This window comes from Bufo bufo, chromosome 2, assembly GCF_905171765.1.
Source record: "Bufo bufo chromosome 2, aBufBuf1.1, whole genome shotgun sequence".
NCBI classification, from domain to species: Eukaryota; Metazoa; Chordata; class Amphibia; order Anura; family Bufonidae; genus Bufo; species Bufo bufo.
In genome coordinates, this window is record NC_053390.1 from 20,557,563 (window position 1) to 20,576,210 (window position 18,648).

Consider the following 18,648-nt stretch of genomic DNA (forward strand, 5'->3'; position numbering starts at 1 on the left):
ATGACCACACACACAACACCTGAAACAAGGGGAGTGGCCATTACCAAAACAACACAAATCCAAATTGATCCACAAGGAACTTGTAAGATCAACGTGTTGCCAATCTTTCCGATCTCCTGGCATCCGTCACGGAGATGTTTGTGACAGTACTCCCCTTCTACGGGTGACCTCCGGGCACCCAGGACTGACTTTATCAGGGTGAGATCTGTGAAAGGCTTTCACCAAACGACCGTTTTCCCCGTAAAACCTATCCGGGAGAGCAACCTTCGATGCCGGAACCCACCGCCTGTGGTCTCTCAAACTGTGCAATGGCTGTGCGGAGGTCAGCCACCTCCAAAGACAGCCCCTGCATCCGATTGACCAATGGAGAAACAGCATCCATAGCTGCACTGATAAAACAAAGTATAATGGTTTAGGCGGTTAATAATGTCACAGGTTATGGGAGGGGAAAACATCAAATACACACTACAACGAGTAGACAGCAATCTAGGCCTCCAAAGCTAAGGAAGAGGGATGGTGACCTCCTAGTAATCCTTAGTCCTTTCCCTAAATCCTGCTAGTATGAGCAGATCCTGATGATGGAAATACTCATACCCTGCTAAAACTGACGAGCCCTAGGATAGGTAGCAGGGGATGAGACAGCTGGTTCCTTCCAGAATAAAGGAACCTGCGTCTTCCTGAGGCCTAGAAACAACACACCAGATAATAAGAAACAGCGAAGGCACCAAGGACTTAGCTTAGAGATGTATGGAGAAGCAGGAAATCCAAGACAAACCAGCACTAGCAACTCCAAGCAGAAACTATCAACCGATAAGGACTGACCTTATCAGGGTGAGATAATCCTCTCTTCTGGTCCATAGCCTTTCCAATGGACAAAATACTGAAGAGATCTACAAAGAATTCGAGAATCGATTATTTTGGCGATCTGGAATTCCAAATTACCATCTACCATGACAAGAGTGGGTGGTAAAGAAGACGGCTGCAAAGGTTCCACATATCTCTTTAACAAAGACTTATGAAACACATTATGAATTTTTAGGTCCTGAGGAAGTTCAAGACGAAAAGCTTCAGGATTAGTAATGGCCGTGATCTTATATGGTCCGATAAACCTTGGACCCAACTTCCAAGAAGGCACCTTCAACTTAATGTTTCTTGTGGACAGCCACACAGAATCACCCACACTTAGGTCCGGACCATTCATACGTTTCCTGTCAGTCACACGTTTATACTTGTTGCCCATATTCATCAAGTTATTTAGAATTTTTCGCCATATCGATGACAATGATGACGAAAAACGTTCTTCCTCAGGGATACCAGAAGTATCAGATCCAGAAAATGTGCCAAACTGCGGGTGAAACCCATATGTCCCAAAAAACTGTGTTTATGGCAAACTGCCAAAGACAAAAACTAAGACCACTCCTCCTGGTTCTCAGATACAAAACATCTCAAGTAAGTCTCCAGACTCTGATTAGTGCGCTCCATCTGTCCATTCGACTGAGGATGAAAAGCTGAGGAAAAGGAGAGTTGTACCCCCAGTCGAGTACAGAACGCCTTCCAGAATCTGGAAACAAATTGAGCCCCACGATCTGAGACCACGTCAGAGGGAATTCCATGTAGTTTCACAATGTTGTCAACAAGTACTTGTGCAAGAGGTTTAGCATTAGGTAGGCCTGGTAATGCAATAAAATGCACCATTTTGCTAAAGCGATCAACTACCACCAGAATAACTGTCTTTCCTGAAGAATTAGGTAGATCAGTGAAAAATCCATGGATACATGAGTCCATGGTCTGGACGGAATAGGTAACGGAAGTAAAGATTCGGAAGGTCGAGTATGTGTTACCTTAGCACGTGCACAGGTACTGCAGGCTGACACACAGTCCCAGCTTCCAGGGTGTCCCGTAAGAACCATGCAATGATGTTCCTCAAACACCTTGTAACACAATTCCGGTGGCACAAATAGGGACATGACATGAACTTGAGCCTCTAACACCTTCACCTCAAGTTCAGGGTAGAGAGCGGATATCACCACCCCTTCAGACAGTATGGGACTTGGACTTTCAAAATCACCACCTCCAGGAAAACTACGTGACAAGGCATCCGCCTTGACGTTCTTAACTCCAGGGCGATATGTGACTGTGAAATTGAATCTAGTGAAAAACAGGGCCCATCGTGCTTGTCTCGGGTTCAGTCGTTTCACCGACTCCAGATAAGCCAGATTTTTGTGATTGGTGAATACCGTGATCGGATGGATCGCCCCTTCCAATCAATGCCGCCATTCCTCAAAAGCCAATTTAATGGCCAGTAACTCTCTGTTACCCACATCATAATTTCTCTCCGCGGGGGAGAGTTTTTTCGAAAAAAATGCACACGGTCGCCATTTACCAGGCGACGGGCCCTGCGATAAAACTGCTCCTACCCCTACCTTGGAGGCATCAACTTCCACAATGAACGGTTGTGACACATCTATCTGTACCAATATATAGGGGCAGAAGCATTCCTTAATCGCAGAAAAGGCTTGCAACGCCGAATCAGACCATACCGAGACATTCGTTCCTTTCTTAGTCATGTCTGTTAAGGATTTTACTATTGTAGAATAATTCTGAATAGATTTTCGGTAATAGTTGGTGAACCCTAAAAACTGCATAAGAGCCTTCAGATTTTCGGGTTGGTCCCAGTCCAATACAGCACGGACTTTCTCAGGATCCATTCGAAAACCTGAAGATGACAGCAGGTAGCCCAATAACTGCACCTCATGTACTGCAAAAACACACTTCTCTAATTTTGCGAACAATTTATTGTCCCTTAGGATCTGTAACCCCTGTCTCACATGATACTGATAAGTCTCCATGTCTGGAGAATAAATCAGAATGTCATCCAAATATATGACCACAAACCTCCCCACCAGGTGATGAAAAAAAGTCATTCACAAAATGTGGGGATTAAAATTTTAAAAGAATAACGAATATCATCAACCGCCATTGGCACTTTATAAAGAAAGATAAAATGATAGCTTCTTTACTACCAACTTTTCCTCAGATTACATATACCAAAGCTCCCAATTTAGGATTAAAAATAGCACCAACTATCAAATCCACTAAGAAAGATAATACACCATTAAACGAATGGCTTCAGCTAAAGAGTTTCTATAGATGTGAACAGTGTAGTAACTGTAGAATAACGTTTCAAAACAAAAACAATAAATCTATCTCCACACATGACATCAGGGAATTTTTAACGTGTAACTCCACCAACGTAATATTTATTATCCAACAATATATAGGACGGACTAAAAGAACCCTTAAGAAGCGAATTGCCAAACACATAACAAAATCATACATTATCAGACCACTTTAGATGCTATCACAACCAAAATCCGCGAGGTCTTATATTTGCCATAGAACAAGTGAAGAGACATTGGAGAGGTGGTGACCATATTAAAGCAATGTCACGTTTAGAGTCAAGGAGAATTTTTGAATTCGACACCCTAGTACCGGGTGGACTGAACGCCAAATTATTTTGCTTTCTTGAATGATATGGCTGTAGATGCCCCTCGTTGACGGGAAATCGGTGCCAGGCTGTTTTTACCTACGCCCCGATCTTCCCTTCATGGGTGGCTCCCCTTCCCCTACAATAGATACGAAACATTAAAGCCTCAATTCTATTATTAGATTTACAAATCTTGAAGAAGAAGCTATAACTGTATACCAGCTGTATTTTACTCTATTTCATTGTTCATTAGTTTACTTCATCCTACTATAAGAGATTGAAATATTAACGTATACCATGAGTTCTTAATTTTTTGTCAAAATATGTTATTTGTTATAGAAATGCATAAAAAACGCGTCAAAAACGCATAAGTGTTTTTTGGGGAGAAAGTGCAGAACTATAAGGCTCAATGTTTGGTTCACCATAAAGAAAAGAAAACACTTAATTTTACTATAAGAGACTGAAATATTAATATATATCATGGGATTTTTAAATTTATGTTTTAACCTAATTTCTAATAAAAATATGAGAAATGCATTAAAAACGCATCAAAAAAGTGCAGAATTATAAGCTACATATATCCTATAAAGATTTTTTCTATATCTCACTTCATTATTGACAATGTCCAAAAATCCATCCCGGGATTTTATAACCGCCATTTATCCAGGTTTTGCAGGATGCTGCCCATAATTCAAAAGGGTATAAAAGATGGCGTTCAAACATAAGCAGGTAGCCACTGATGAAGGGGCAAGATTAGTCCCCGAAACGCGTCTGGAGTGTGTACCTGCTTCCCTGGACTACCAATGAACTTTAATGTTCTGAATATAAAGCTAGCTTGCACATTACCACAAGGATCGTTTTTTTCCTCCCCAGCCTTGCATTGAGGGCATCAGTGCCGCTAGGCCAGCTAGACCTATCGCCGGATGTGTCATGTGAGACGTTGAAGCTAATCCTCTCGACAAGAGAGAGGTAATACAAATACGCACCCAACCTGTTTTGTGGGACGCCACAACATACCGGCGGGGAGCGATTACTTTTACTATACCGACCACTACTAACATTGGAGATGTATGTAAGTGATTTCCTGACTCTATTGCTATTGATACTAATTCTAACATTGGAGAGATTAACAAGTGACTACCAACTATCACTAATTACTTGCATGCTGGATTGACAGTAAGGTTACTTTAAAGTGATGGAAGGCAGTACTAATATATAAAGTGAGTCCTGAGGAACAAACTATAAACGGCAAAGAAAATATATATACAAGAAGTTGGAGGTGCTCATCTGAATAGAGAGCATATTTTGTTGCATACCCACTTTTTGCATACTTACCATATTTATACTTACCCCCAGAACAATGCCAGAAGATGCCAGTAGCACATCGGTTAAGAAATGACAAGCTCAGAGTCTTGTCTACAAATGCTCGCAGTTTAGGGAATAAGATCAATGAACTTGAGTCTATAATGGCATCTGAGAATATAGATTTAGTGGTAATTACTGAGACATGGTTCAACGGGAGTAATGACTGGGATATAACAATACCAGGGTTCTCTCTATATAGGAAAGACAGAGAAGGCAAGAAAGGGGGAGGGGTGGCCCTATATTTGAAAGATAGCATAAAATCAAATTTAATACAAGTTAGCAAGAACAATTTTGGAGTCAGTTTGGGTTACCTTGCAGCTTGATAATCATAACGTAACTCGTGTAGGTGTGATATATAGACCATCTAGCCAAGTCAAAGAATTAGATGATCTACTAGTTGAGGAAATAGCTAAAATGACATTGAAAGGGGAAGTTATCATTATGGGAGACTTTAATCTTCCTGATATAAACTGGAAAACAAAATAGCTAGTTCTGCCATGAGTACAGATATTCTAAATTCCCTACTGGGATTATCTCTACAGCAAGTAGTTGAGGAGCCAACCCGGAAGGAGGCCATTTTAGATTTAGTATTCACTAATGGGAATTTGGTATCTGATATTACTGTAGGTGAAAGCTTAAGATCTAGTGATCACCAGTCAGTGTGGTTTACTACAAACCGGATTCCAAAAAAGTTGGAACACTATACAAATCGTGAATAAAAACTGAATGCAATGATGTGGAGGTGCCAACTTCTAATATTTTATTCAGAATAGAACATAAATCACGGAACATAAGTATAAACTGAGAAAATGTACCATTTTAAGGGAAAAATATGTTGAATCAGAATTTCATGGTGTCAACAAATCCCCAAAAAGTTGGGACAAGGCCATTTTCACCACTGTGTGGCATCTCCCCTTCTTCTTACAACACTCAACAGACGTCTGGGGACTGAGGAGACCAGTTTCTCAAGTTTAGAAATAGGAATGCTCTCCCATTCTTGTCTAATACAGGCCTCTAACTGTTCAATCGTCTTGGGCCTTCTTTGTTGCACCTTCCTCTTTATGATGCGCCAAATGTTCTCTATAGGTGAAAGATCTGGACTGCAGACTGGACATTTCAGTACTCGGATCCTTCTCCTACGCAGCCATGATGTTGTGATTGATGCAGAATGTGGTCTGGCATTATCTTGTTGAAAAATGCAGGGTCTTCCCTGAAAGAGATGACGTCTGGATGGGAGCATATATTGTTCTAGAACCTGAATATATTTTTCTGCATTGATGGTGCCTTTCCAGACATGCAAGCTGCCCATGCCACACGCACTCATGCAACCCCATACCATCAGAGATGCAGGCTTCTGAACTGAGCGTTGATAACAACTTGGGTTGTCCTTGTCCTCTTTGGTCCGGATGACATGGCGTCCCAGATTTCCAAAAATAACTTAGAATCGTGACTCGTCTGACCACAGAACAGTCTTCCATTTTACCACACTCCATTTTAAATTATCCCTGGCCCAGTGAAAACGCCTGAGCTTGTGGATCTTGCTTAGAAATGGCTTCTTCTTTGCACTGTAGAGTTTCAGCTGGCAACGGCGGATGGCACGGTGGATTGTGTTCACTGACAATGGTTTCTGGAAGTATTCCTGAGCCCATTCTGTGATTTCCTTTACAGTAGCATTCCTGTTTGTGGTGCAGTGTCATTTAAGGGCCCGGAGATCACGGGCATCCAGTATGGTTTTACGGCCTTGACCCTTACGCACAGAGATTGTTCCAGATTCTCTGAATCTTCGGATGATGTTATGCACAGTTGATGATGATAGATGCAAAGTCTTTGCAATTTTTCGCTGGGTAACACCTTTCTGATATTGCTCCACTATCTTTCTGCGCAACATTGTGGGAATTGGTGATCCTCTACCCATCTTGGCTTCTGAGAGACACTGCCACTCTGAGAAGCTCTTTTTATACCCAATCATGTTGCCAATTGACCTAATTAGTGTTAATTGGTCTTCCAGCTCTTTGTTATGCTCAAATTTACTTTTTCAGCCTCTGATTGCTACTTGTCCCAACTTTTTGGGGATTTGTTGACACCGTGAAAATTGGAATCCGCGTATTTTTCCTTTAAAATGATACATTTACTCGGATTAAACGTTTGATCTGTCATCTACGTTCTATTACAAATAAAATATTGACATTTGCCATCTCCACATTATTGCATTCAGTTTTTATTCACAATTTGTTTAGTGTCCCAACTTTTTTTGAATCCGGTTTGTATAAGTACAGTGACTGAGTCACACCACAGAAAAACAAAAGTTTTAGATTTTAGAAAAACAGACTTTTCTAAAATTAGATTAGTGGTATACGAGTCCCTATCAGATTGGAACAGTTTCAATGGAGTCCAGGAGAAATGGGACTACCTAAAAGTGGCACTATTGAAGGCAACAGATAATTGCATTAGGCTTGTCAGTAAAAGCAAAAAAAGGAAGAGACCACTGTGGTACTCCGCAGAAGTGGCCAAAATCATTAAAAACAAAAAGATAGCATTTAGTATTTATAAAAAGAAAAAAAAGAAAATTACAGGCAAATTTATAAGATTAGGCAGAGAGAGGCCAAACAAGTTACAAGAGCTTCTAAAGCACAGGCAGAAGAGAAATTATCTCAGTCAGTGAAAAAAGGCAATAAGACATTCTTCAGATGCATAAATGAGAAAAGGAAACTAAAACAAGGAATTAACAAATTAAAAACAAAAGAAGGAAGGTATATGGAAGAAGATAAAGAACTAGCTGACTGCCTCAATGAATACTTCTGTTCAGTTTTTACAAAGGAAAATGAAGGGGAAGGACCTCAGTTAGGAAGGAAGACTAATGAATCTTTTGATGCATGTGTCTTTACAGAGGAAGAGGTTCTAAGTCAGCTGTCTAAAATTAATACAAATAAGTCACAGGGGCCTGATGGGATACACCCAAAGCTATTAAAAGAGCTCAGCGGCGAACTAGCAAAACCATTAACAGATTTATTTAACCAATCACTGGTAACAGGAGTCGTCCCAGAATATTGGAAATTAGCAAATGTTGTGCCCATTCACAAGAAAGGTAGTAGGGAGGAATCGGGCAACTATAGGCCAGTAAGCCTGACATCAATAGTGGGGAAATTAATGGAAACCATACTTAAGGAGAGGATTGTGGAACATCTAAATAATAATAATAGATGGCAGAGGTGCAGTAGACATTGCTTATCTAGACTTTAGTAAGGCTTTTGATACTGTCCCACATAGAAGGCTTATCAATAAATTGCAGTCTTTGGGCTTAGACTCCCATATTGTTGAATGGATTAGGCAGTGGCTGAGGGACAGACAACAGAGGGTTGTAGTCAATGGAGTATATTCAGACAATGGTCTTGTTACCAGTGGGGTACCTCAGGGATCTATTCTGGGACCCATATTGTTTAATATCTTTATCAGCGAAATTGCTGAAGGCCTCGATGGTAAGGTGTGTCTTTTTGCTGATGACACAAAGATTTGTAACAGGGTTGACATTTCTGGAGGGATACACCAAATGGAAAAGGATTTAGGAAAACTAGAGGAATGGTCAAAAATCTGGCAACTAAAATTTAATGTTGATAAGTGCAAGATAATGCACCTGGGGTGTAAAAACCCAAGAGCAGAATATAAAATCAGTGATACAGTCCTAACCTCAGTATCTGAGGAAAGGGACTTAAAGGTAGGCAGACAATGTCATAGAGCAGCAGGAGATGCTAGCAGAATGCTTGGGTGTATAGGGAGAGGCATTACCAGTAGAAAGAGGGAGGCGCTCATGCCGCTCTACAGAGCACTAGTGAGACCTCATTTGGAGTATTGTGCGCAGTACTGGAGACCATATCTCCAGAAGGATATTGATACTTTGGAGAGAGTTCAGAGAAGAGCTACTAAACTGGTACATGGATTGCAGGATAAAACTTACCAGGAAAGATTAAAGGACCTTAACATGTATAGCTTGGAAGAAAGACGAGACAGAGGGGATATGATAGAAACTGCTAAATACATAAAGGGAATCAACAAGGTAAAAGAGGAGAGAATATTTAAAAGAAGAAAAACTGCTACAAGAGGACATAGTTTTAAATTAGAGGGGCAAAGGTTTAAAAGTAATATCAGGAAGTATTACTTTACTGAGAGAGTAGTGGATGCATGGAATAGCCTTTCTGCAGAAGTGGTAGCTGCAAATACAGTGGAGGAGTTTAAGCATGCATGGGATAGGCATAAGGCCATCCTTCATATAAGATAGGGCCAGCGGCTATTCATAGTATTCAGTATATTGGGCAGACTAGATGGGCCAAATGTTTATTATCTGCCGACACATTCTATGTTTCTATGTTATTGCCTATATGCTATACATAATGAGGGTTAACCAATTATAGGCATCTAAACAGATGAGTTTACCTGCATTTAATGTGAACCACCGCCTAATGTGAAGTGCTGCCCAATTGAAGTCTGCTTGTATGCTATTGTATATCATTGTATAATTTATACTTTTATACACCGTGATATTTTCTGTATATTTGATACAATTTGCGCATTTAAATTTTTTTTTTTATTTCTTAATACTTTTCTAATAAATTCTATGTTTATTGCAACTTCTTGATGGTCCCAAGATATTGAGTGTCTCTCGTACAGTGACTAAAATGTATAATTGATATATATTTGATTGGGTGTATCAATTACCACGACACAAGCACTTTACCATTACTAATATACAGGTGAGCCTCTATTGACAAATACATTCCCTTTAATGCTGGTCACGGGGCCGGCCTGGAGCTTCTCAGCCCCTGGGGGGGTCTGGAGTGAAGTACAGGGAAGATCCACTATAATGGACTGTACGTTATCACCTGGCTAGAATATGCTGATATGCATTCACTTTCCCAGGGGCTTATGGGGAGCAATGTTATTTACATGGGGCTGTATGTTGGAGGGTCTAGAGAGAGGGGGTGATGTTATTTACATGGGACTGTATGTTGGAGCAGCTATTGTTAGGGGGATCTTCCTATCCCAGTGTTCTGCTGGTTCAAATTGGTTCTGAACCGGTTCAAAGTATATGTTAGAAAGAGACAGAGATTCAAAGCATACTCTCGTCTTTATTCTGAAGTATATAAAAGGAAAAACCGCAAGTGGTTAACCAGATAGTTGGTGTCTACACACCGCTTCATTTTTATTCAAGAGACCACAAATGCAGAAGTAGGTGCCAAAACATAAGTTTTGAAGTCTGCAGGACTTCCTGTATATCCTGCATGGGCGAGATCCCACTTCATCCCACTTCAAAGTGGATCATAAGATAATATAAAATTATATAAATCATATAAAATCGACTTATTAAACAAAACAGCACATCCCAGTCCGCAGGTGCACGTCGCCATGGCTGAAAGCACAAAAACAATCACAATGCACCACAAATAACAAAGTAAATACAATAGTGCCATACTAATGCTACATTAGGCTACTTTCACATAAAAAGAGTTGTTGCTGTACGGTTTTGAGATCTGGCAGTGAAAACGCTTCAGTTCGAATAATATACCGGATGGGAGCGCAACAAACCGGAACGGAATGCATTCTGGTGAACTCCATTCTGGTTTGTTCAGTTTTGTCTCCATTGACAATGAACGGGGACAAAACTGAAGCCTTGTGCTGCAGTTTTGAGACCCTGTGACGAATCTTAAAACCAGGCAGCACAACACATAAAGAACCCATAACAACTGCCAGGACATTAGTGAATTACTTGGCCAAGTCAGGAATTGTCTCAAAAAAGACAATCACTAGAGCCCTGCACAGAAATGAATTGTGTGGTTGCAGACCATGAAAAACTCCACTTCTGCAGAAAAGACACCTATAAGCCAGACTCCAGTATGTTGAAGACAAGCTGGAGAAAAATCATGCATACTGGAAGCATGTCTTTTAGTCAGATGATAAACAACTGCAGCTCTTTGGCCAGAAAAAACATTGCTTATGTTTGAAGGAAAAAGGGAGAGGCTTATAACCCAAAGAACACCATCCCCACAGTGAAGCGTGGTGGTGGGATTAGTGCATCTGGACCTGGGAATCTCGTCAAGGTGGAAGAAATCCTAAAGAAAAGAAAACCTTAAGCAGTCAGCAGCAAAACCTGGTCTGGGTCATCGCTTTCTATTCTATTCCAATATGACAATGACCCAAAACATACATTGTTCCCAGTCAAGAACTTCCTCCAGAAGACGAAAGTGAACGTTGTTGACTGGCCAGCACAAAGCCCTGACTTGAATGCTATTGAATATCTGTGGAGTGAACTGAAGAAGAAGGTTCATGCCAGAAGGCCATCAAATCTGGAGGGGTTTGAGAGATTTGCCAAAGAAGAATGGGCTAGGATTTCTTAGGAAAGGTGTCAGAGACTTGTTGAAAACTACAGCAAATGGCTGACGACTGTTAGGCCTTATGCACATGACCGTGTGTCCCCAATGCCCATACTGCAGCCCGCAAACATCAGTTTACTTTACCCACAGAAATTAAATTATGTCATAAAAAACAAAAAGTACCACAGTCATAATTATTAGCCTCTCTGGTGCTAAGGACTCATGCAAACAAACATGTGTGCCCTGTGCCCGTGGTGTGGAGCAGGGCACCCTCTGTGTGCATGACATTGACTTGAATGAGTCTGCAATCCGCAAGATAGGGTGAGGATACGGATACACAGACCGGAAGCACTGTGGAGCACTAATGTGGGATTTCGATCTGTGCCTGAGCACAGCAAAAAATAGAATATGTTCTTTTTTTTTTTTTCAGTCCAGCTGGAGCTGGTTTCTATTGACCCTCTCCTGAGAGGCTTCTGGATGGATATGGAGATAAAGGAGCCTGAGCTCAGCCATTGCTTCCAGAGTGCAGTGGAGATGACCTGTGAGGAGAGGACATCCAGGTTATGGCCTCATAGCATAGACTAGGCCTGTGGCCTCTTGTGGATCGTGGACACATTCAAGTGAATGGGTCCTCATCCACAAATGGCGTGCACATGGACTGTATACATGCATTGTGGACCACAAGTTACGGGGCACACACTTGAGCCCTTAGCATCAGGGAGGCCAAAAGCTTTTACAGAGGTATTTTTTTTTTTTTTGTGAAATAATTAAATTTCTGTGGGCAAAGTATGTAATCATTCAAAATAAAACTGGGATGTTTGAAAAAGCTGTGGGTAAAGGTTCCTTGCTCTTTAACAGGACTTGGGAAATACATTTAAACAATGAATTTGTCATGGGGGGGGGGGGTTATTTTGTCCTCGAGTTGTATGTGGTAAAGTTGAATTTAATATTTGGCACAAAGATATAACTATGGGGCAGAATGCATGAAGGGGGCTCAAGTTGAGGTCTGAAGCCTGCAATGCACCTAATCCACCACATGGGGTTAATATTAATTTCATGTGCGCACCAGGAACAGGCTTTGTAAGGGCGCCTTCACACATGGGGAATATCCACTAGAAAATACACAGGTGCGGAATTTGTTGTGGATTTCCTTACAGATTACATCCCCAGCTGAAATGAGTGGAGACATGCTACTTGAGGGCACGCCCACACGGCATCATTATTTCCACAGTAGAACATAGGGTGGGGCCTGACACTCTTTAACCACATGGGTCTTTATTTTTGATTTTTCCTCCTCGTGTGAATCACGGCAGGTGCGGGGTGTAGAGCCTGGCTATAAAACTTGTAAGGGGTTAAATGTCACCTCTTTAGGTTGCATCTGGTTGGAGAATGGTATAAGATGGACGGGACGTCTGTAGTCTTCACTAGGACACTGTTGGTGGATAAAGGGTTAATGATTTGCGCTGGTTGATGTGTCATCTTTCCACATTCCCAGCAGTCTTCTCCATGGTCTGTGTTTATTTGTTTAAAGAAGCTGGAGATTGTCTTCATGTCTGGACTTGGATGGCTGTGGCTGGAGCCGGTTTCTATTAAACCTCTGCTGAGCGGCTTCTGGATGGAGGTGGAGATAATGGAGCCTGAGCTCAGCCATTGCTTCCAGTGTGTTCAGCTGAGAGTAGAGTGCAGTGGAGATGACCTGTGAGTAGAGGACATCCAGATTATGGCCTCATAGCATAGACTATGCCTAAGGCTCAGCATCTTCTGCAGCTGGCATTGCTGCCTGTGATTTGGAGTTCTGCTCCTCACCGCTAGAACTGCAGATAATAGGAGATATTTGTGCTGTCCTCAGTTGGGAACTGCATAGCAGGGGATTACTTATGGAGGAGTTGTATCATGAGACACAGATTGCTGCATCTAGAGGACATAATAATTTGGGAAACCTGGCTGCTAGAACATTGCTGGGAAACTGCCTTGTAAGACTGTGCACCTCCATCTTATGTGAAAGTTCAGCAACTCGCAAAGGAAACCAGTGTTATTTGTACAACTTCATGTCCAGCAGCCAGGAGCTTAGATACACACAGAGCTCAGAGCTTTCTGCCTCCATACACTGCCCGGCCAGGAGCTTAGATGCTCACTGTGGTGCCAAGAGCTTACACATACACAGAGCTTAGACACACTGTACTACCAGGAGCTTATATACACATGGAGCTCAGGGTTTTTCCCATCATTTCAGCTTTATGAGGATCTGAGTTGTGGGATGAATTGTACTTTTTCTCGGCCTCATTATAGGACTTGCTGATTAACCTTTATTCCTTTTTTCTTTTGAGGGGGATGAAGAAAACCAGCAATACGAACCTTCTACTGAACGAGCCACCAAGGATGGACAGGAAGGAGATCAGCAGAAGAATATTAGACCTCACCTTGGAGATCATCTCCCTGCTGAGCGGAGAGGTAAACTTTTCTAGATTTCTCTCCTCTTTATTGTATTCTGTAACAAGTCAGACATCGGGAAGGAGAATCCATCATAGGAAGTGATAGGAAGCGTCCAGGGTCCTGTAGAACGGCCTCTAGACCTTCCAAGTGATGTAGAACCTAAAGATCAGCCCCCAATATGGTAAGTGATGTATCATGTGACCAGTGACCAATAGTCATGTTGTAGGAGCCATGAGAAGGTAAGTTAGCACGTTGTACCCAGGAGGAAAGGGCCGGAGGAGAGCACATGGCCCCTGAAGGGTTTATTCCCTAAGTGTCTCTCTCCATCCACAGGAGTACACAATAGTGAAGAAGACATCGGGGGACTGTGTGACTCCCATCATCCATCTCCAGGAGTCAGGAGGGCGGAGCAGGACCCTTCACCCCATGACAGAGCCTCCCCCTCACCCCCTGATACATGAGCAGAAGATCCTAGAACTCACCCACAAGATGATGGAGCTGCTGACTGGAGAGGTGACACTGCTGGGAATGCTGGGAAATTTTCCAGTAACAGCACTGGAGGGGTCTGGGTGATGACGGTGTCATTGTGTTGTCAGGTTCCTATAAGGTGTCAGGATGTCACTGTCTATTTCTCCATGGAGGAGTGGGAGTATATAAAAGGACACAAGGACCTGTACGAGGAGGCCATAATGGAGGAGCACCAGCCTCTTATATCACAAGGTAAGACCCGTCATGTGCAGTGTATACACGTGTGTGCAATGACATGTAATGGAGGAGCACCAGCCTCTTATATCACAAGGTAAGACCCGTCATGTGCAGTGTATACACGTGTGTGCAGTGACTTGTAAGGGAGGAGCACCAGCCTCTTATATCACAAGGTAAGACCCGTCATGTGCAGTGTATACACGTGTGTGCAGTGACATGTAATGGAGGAGCACCAGCCTCTTATATCACAAGGTAAGACCCATCATGTGCAGTGTATACACATGTGTGCAGTGACATGTAATGGAGGAGTTACACGTGAGGCTCTTAACATCACATTAGGGCCCTTTATTTTCCTTATAAGTCAGACAAATGGATAAGGCTCCTCTCCTGCCATATGGTAAGTGGTGTCCTATTGGTATCTGTCAAGCTGGTATAGTAAACTACAATGTTCTTTGCAGAAAAAGTCTTACAGGATCTTACAGCCATTGCATTTACCTCTGACTATTCAGGTTTATTTGTCAGAGATATGAAAAAGTATTCATACCACCTGAACTTTTCCACATTTTAACTTTACACCAACAAACTTAAATGTATTTTAGTTACTATTGCCAAGAGGCCCATGTTCACCGTTGAGGAGATGTAGACATCTACAGTTGAAGTGGGAGAATCTGTCCACGGGACAACTATTTTTTTTAACGGAACGTTTATTTAATGAAGTAAAGTATGGAAGGCATATACTATGCAATATCAATTAGACAGTTACAGACAACATAACAGTTGTGTTATCAAAAACATAACCACTGTTTCTTCAACTTTTTTCCTAGCCCAAACAATAAGTATGCGGGCATCAAAGGTTACTTACATATAATCTTCATCAACAGACCGCCCAACCGCTATCCACAGTCATACAAAAGTAAAACCTAAACTGTAACTCCAAAAAAAAAACTCTGCACAATTAGGTAACTTTATACAATGGCAGCACCACATTCACCTCTCTGAGTCAGGCATTTCTAGTTGGTCTCTTCGGATGCTTCCAGTTATACAGAATAACCTTCTTAGCATAGTACAGTAGTAACTTAAAGTGCATAGTGCCACAGTAAGGGGAAGATCGTCAACTAATCCAAAGAGGCAAATTTTAGGGTGTAATATGTTTGGCTTATCCAAAGATGTCTCCATAAACTTCCAAACATCTCTCTAATACACCTGCAAAGTCCCAAAACATGTGCAATATCGTACCCTCTGCCAGACGACATCTGGGGAACTCAGCTGAGGGCAACGTACCCATAATATAGAGTCTATGGGGGGTATAGTAGATCCTATGTGTGAACTTAACATGTACCAGTTTATCCCTAAAAGTAATCAATGGGGACCTGAGATAGTCAGAAGAGCTTTACAATCATCCTCATCTTAGTTGGGGATATCTTTTGTCCAGTTCTGCAGCACTTTATCTCGTATGGGCGCACACTGGAAAACTATTAGTCATGTCCTCCACAAATCTAACCTTTATGGGAGAGTGGCAATAAGAAAGTCATTTTTGAATGCAGCCCATAAGAAGTCCTTTTTGCAGTTTGCCACAAGCCATGTACAGTAGGGGACACTGCAAACATGTGGAAGTAGGTGGCTCTGGTCAGATGAGGCAAAAGTTCTAAAGACCTAAATACAAAATGCTATGTGTGGAGGAAAACTAACACTGCACACCACCCTCACCGAGCTATCTTACAGTTAGACCATTTTCTACGCCTAAAAAAGGCATAGAAAATAGTAAATGAGACAGGCCTGCCGACCCTTCCCTGCTCACACCACGCCCACATTTTTAGACCTGGTATGATTGGGGAGAAGTCGCAGATTGCGACACAAAAGGCTTTCCTTTCATAAATCACTCCCTTATTTTTTGCTGGATCCAATTCCGGCTTAATAGGAATGGTATAAGTTTGTCTACTCGATGATTTAACAAAAAGAAAAAAACACAAATTCAAATTTTTATCTCCACAGAGAATTCCAGAAAACATTTTAAAGGAAACTTCATGTTACGACCAAAGTATAAAGCAGAACGTGAAGATATCATGCAGCGCTCTTCAGGAGGCAACTTTACTGTACATTCAGGACTTCCTAATACAGATCTATCACATAATCCCCCTAATCATGAGGAACCATCTCTTAACCAATCACAGATTGTTACCAAAAGTACAGGTCAGAAAGGGGGTAAAAGGTTTAAGTGTGGTAAAGAGTTTACAAAGAGATCAAATGTTTCTACACACAGAAGAATTCACACGGTGGAGAAGCGATATTCATGTTCACAATGTAAGAAATATTTTACGGATAAATCAAGTCTTGTTACACATGAGAGAATTCACACAGGAGAGAATCCATATTCATGTTCAGAATGTGGGAAATGTTTTAAAAATAAATCACATCTTCTTAGACATGAGAGAATTCACACAGGAGAGAAGCGATATTCATGTTCAGAATGTGGGAAATGTTTTAAAAATAAATCACATCTTCTTAGACATGAGAGAAGTCACACAGGAGAGAAGCCATATTCATGTTCAGAATGTGGGAAATGTTATAAAGATAAATCACTTCTTGTTTTACATCAGAGGCTTCACACAGGAGAAAAGCTGTATTCATGTTCAGAATGTGGAAAATGTTTTACAAATAAATCAAATCTAGTTACACATGAGAGAATTCACACAGGAGAGAAGCCATATTCATGTTCAGAATGTGGGAAATGTTTTGTAGATAAATCATATCTTGTTACACATGAGAGACTTCACACAGGAGAGAAGCCGTATTCATGTTCAGAATGTGGGAAATGCTTTGCAACTAAATCAAATCTTGTTGCACATGAGAGAATTCACACAGGAGAGAAACTACATTCCTGTTTAGAATGTGAGAAATGTTTTGTAGATAAAGCAAGTCTTGTTAAACATGAGAGAATTCACACAGGAGAGAAGCCGTACTCATGTTCAGAGTGTGGGAAATGTTTTAAACAAAAATCAGAACTTGTTTCCCATCAGAGAATTCACACAGGGGAGAAGCCATATTCATGTTTAGAATGTGGGAAATGCTTTGGTCATAAACCAAGTCTTGTTAAACATGAGAGAATTCACACAGGAGAGAAGCCATATTCATGTGCAGAATGTGAGAAATGTTTTGCAACTAAATCAAATCTTGTTTCACATGAGAGAATTCACATAGGAGAGACGCCATATGCATGCTTAGAATGTGGGAAATGTTTTACTACTAAAGCCGAACTTAAGAAGCATCAGGCAAGTCACAAAGGAGAATAGCAGTTTTGATGTTTGGTAAGGAATTTCAATTATAAAACTCATTGTTAAGAAGAAACTATATTGTTTTTTTGAATATGGGAAATGCTATAACAGCAAAAAAAGAATTTTAACCTAGTTATTCACAGACTAAGGCCTCATGCACACGACCGTTGTGTGCATCCGTGGCCGTTGTGCCGTTTTCCGTTTTTCTTCGCGGACCCATTGACTTTCAATGGGTCCGTGGAAAAATCGGAAAATGCACTGTTTTGCAGCCGCATCCGTGATCCGTGTTTCCTGTCCGTCCAAAAAATATGACCTGTCCTATTTTTTTGACGGACAACAGTTCACGGACCCATTCAAGTCAATAGGTCCGTGAAAGAACACGGATGCACACAAGATTGGCATCCGCGTCCGTGATCCGTGGCCGTAGGTTACTTTCATACAGACGGATCCGAAGATCCGTCTGCATAAAAGCTTTTTCAGAGATGAGTTTTCACTTCGTGAAAACTCATATCCGACAGTATATTCTAACACAGAGGCATTCCCATAGTGATGGGGATGCTTCTAGTTAGAATATACTACGAACTGTGTACATGACTGCCCCCTGCTGCCTGGCAGCACCCGATCTCTTACATGGGGCTGTGATCCGCACAATTAACCCCTCTGCACCTGAGGGGTTAATTGTGCATATCATAGCCCCCTATAAGAGATCAGGGGCTGCCAGGCAGCAGGGGGCAGACCCCCCTCCCTCCCCAGTTTTAATTTCATTGGTGGCCAGTGCGCCCCCCCCCGGCCCCCCCTCCCTCTATTGTAATATCATTGGTGGCCAGTGTGCGGCCTCCCCCGGCCCCCCCTCCCTCCCTTTATTGTATTATCATTGGTGGCCAGTGTGCGCCCCCCCCCGTCCCCCCTTCTATTGTATTAATATCATTGGTGGCCAGTGTGCGGCCTCCCCCCCCCCCCCCCCCCCCCGATCATTTCGTGGCAGCGGAGAGTTCCGATCGGAGTCCCAGTCTGGGGCTCCGAT

The 18,648-nt window shown here is 41.9% G+C and overlaps 1 protein-coding gene across 1 annotated transcript in view; it reads left to right on the forward strand.

The window, feature by feature from the left end:
- LOC120990648 (zinc finger protein 260-like) overlaps positions 1 to 17,642 on the forward strand; it is a 56,590-nt gene extending 38,948 nt beyond the window's left edge. Inside the window, exon 3 of the mRNA XM_040419563.1 lies at positions 16,590 to 17,642. Coding sequence (XP_040275497.1) covers positions 16,590 to 17,642 — 1,053 coding nt within the window. The remainder of the gene's footprint in view (positions 1 to 16,589) is intronic.
- Positions 17,643 to 18,648: the final 1,006 nt, after the last annotated feature.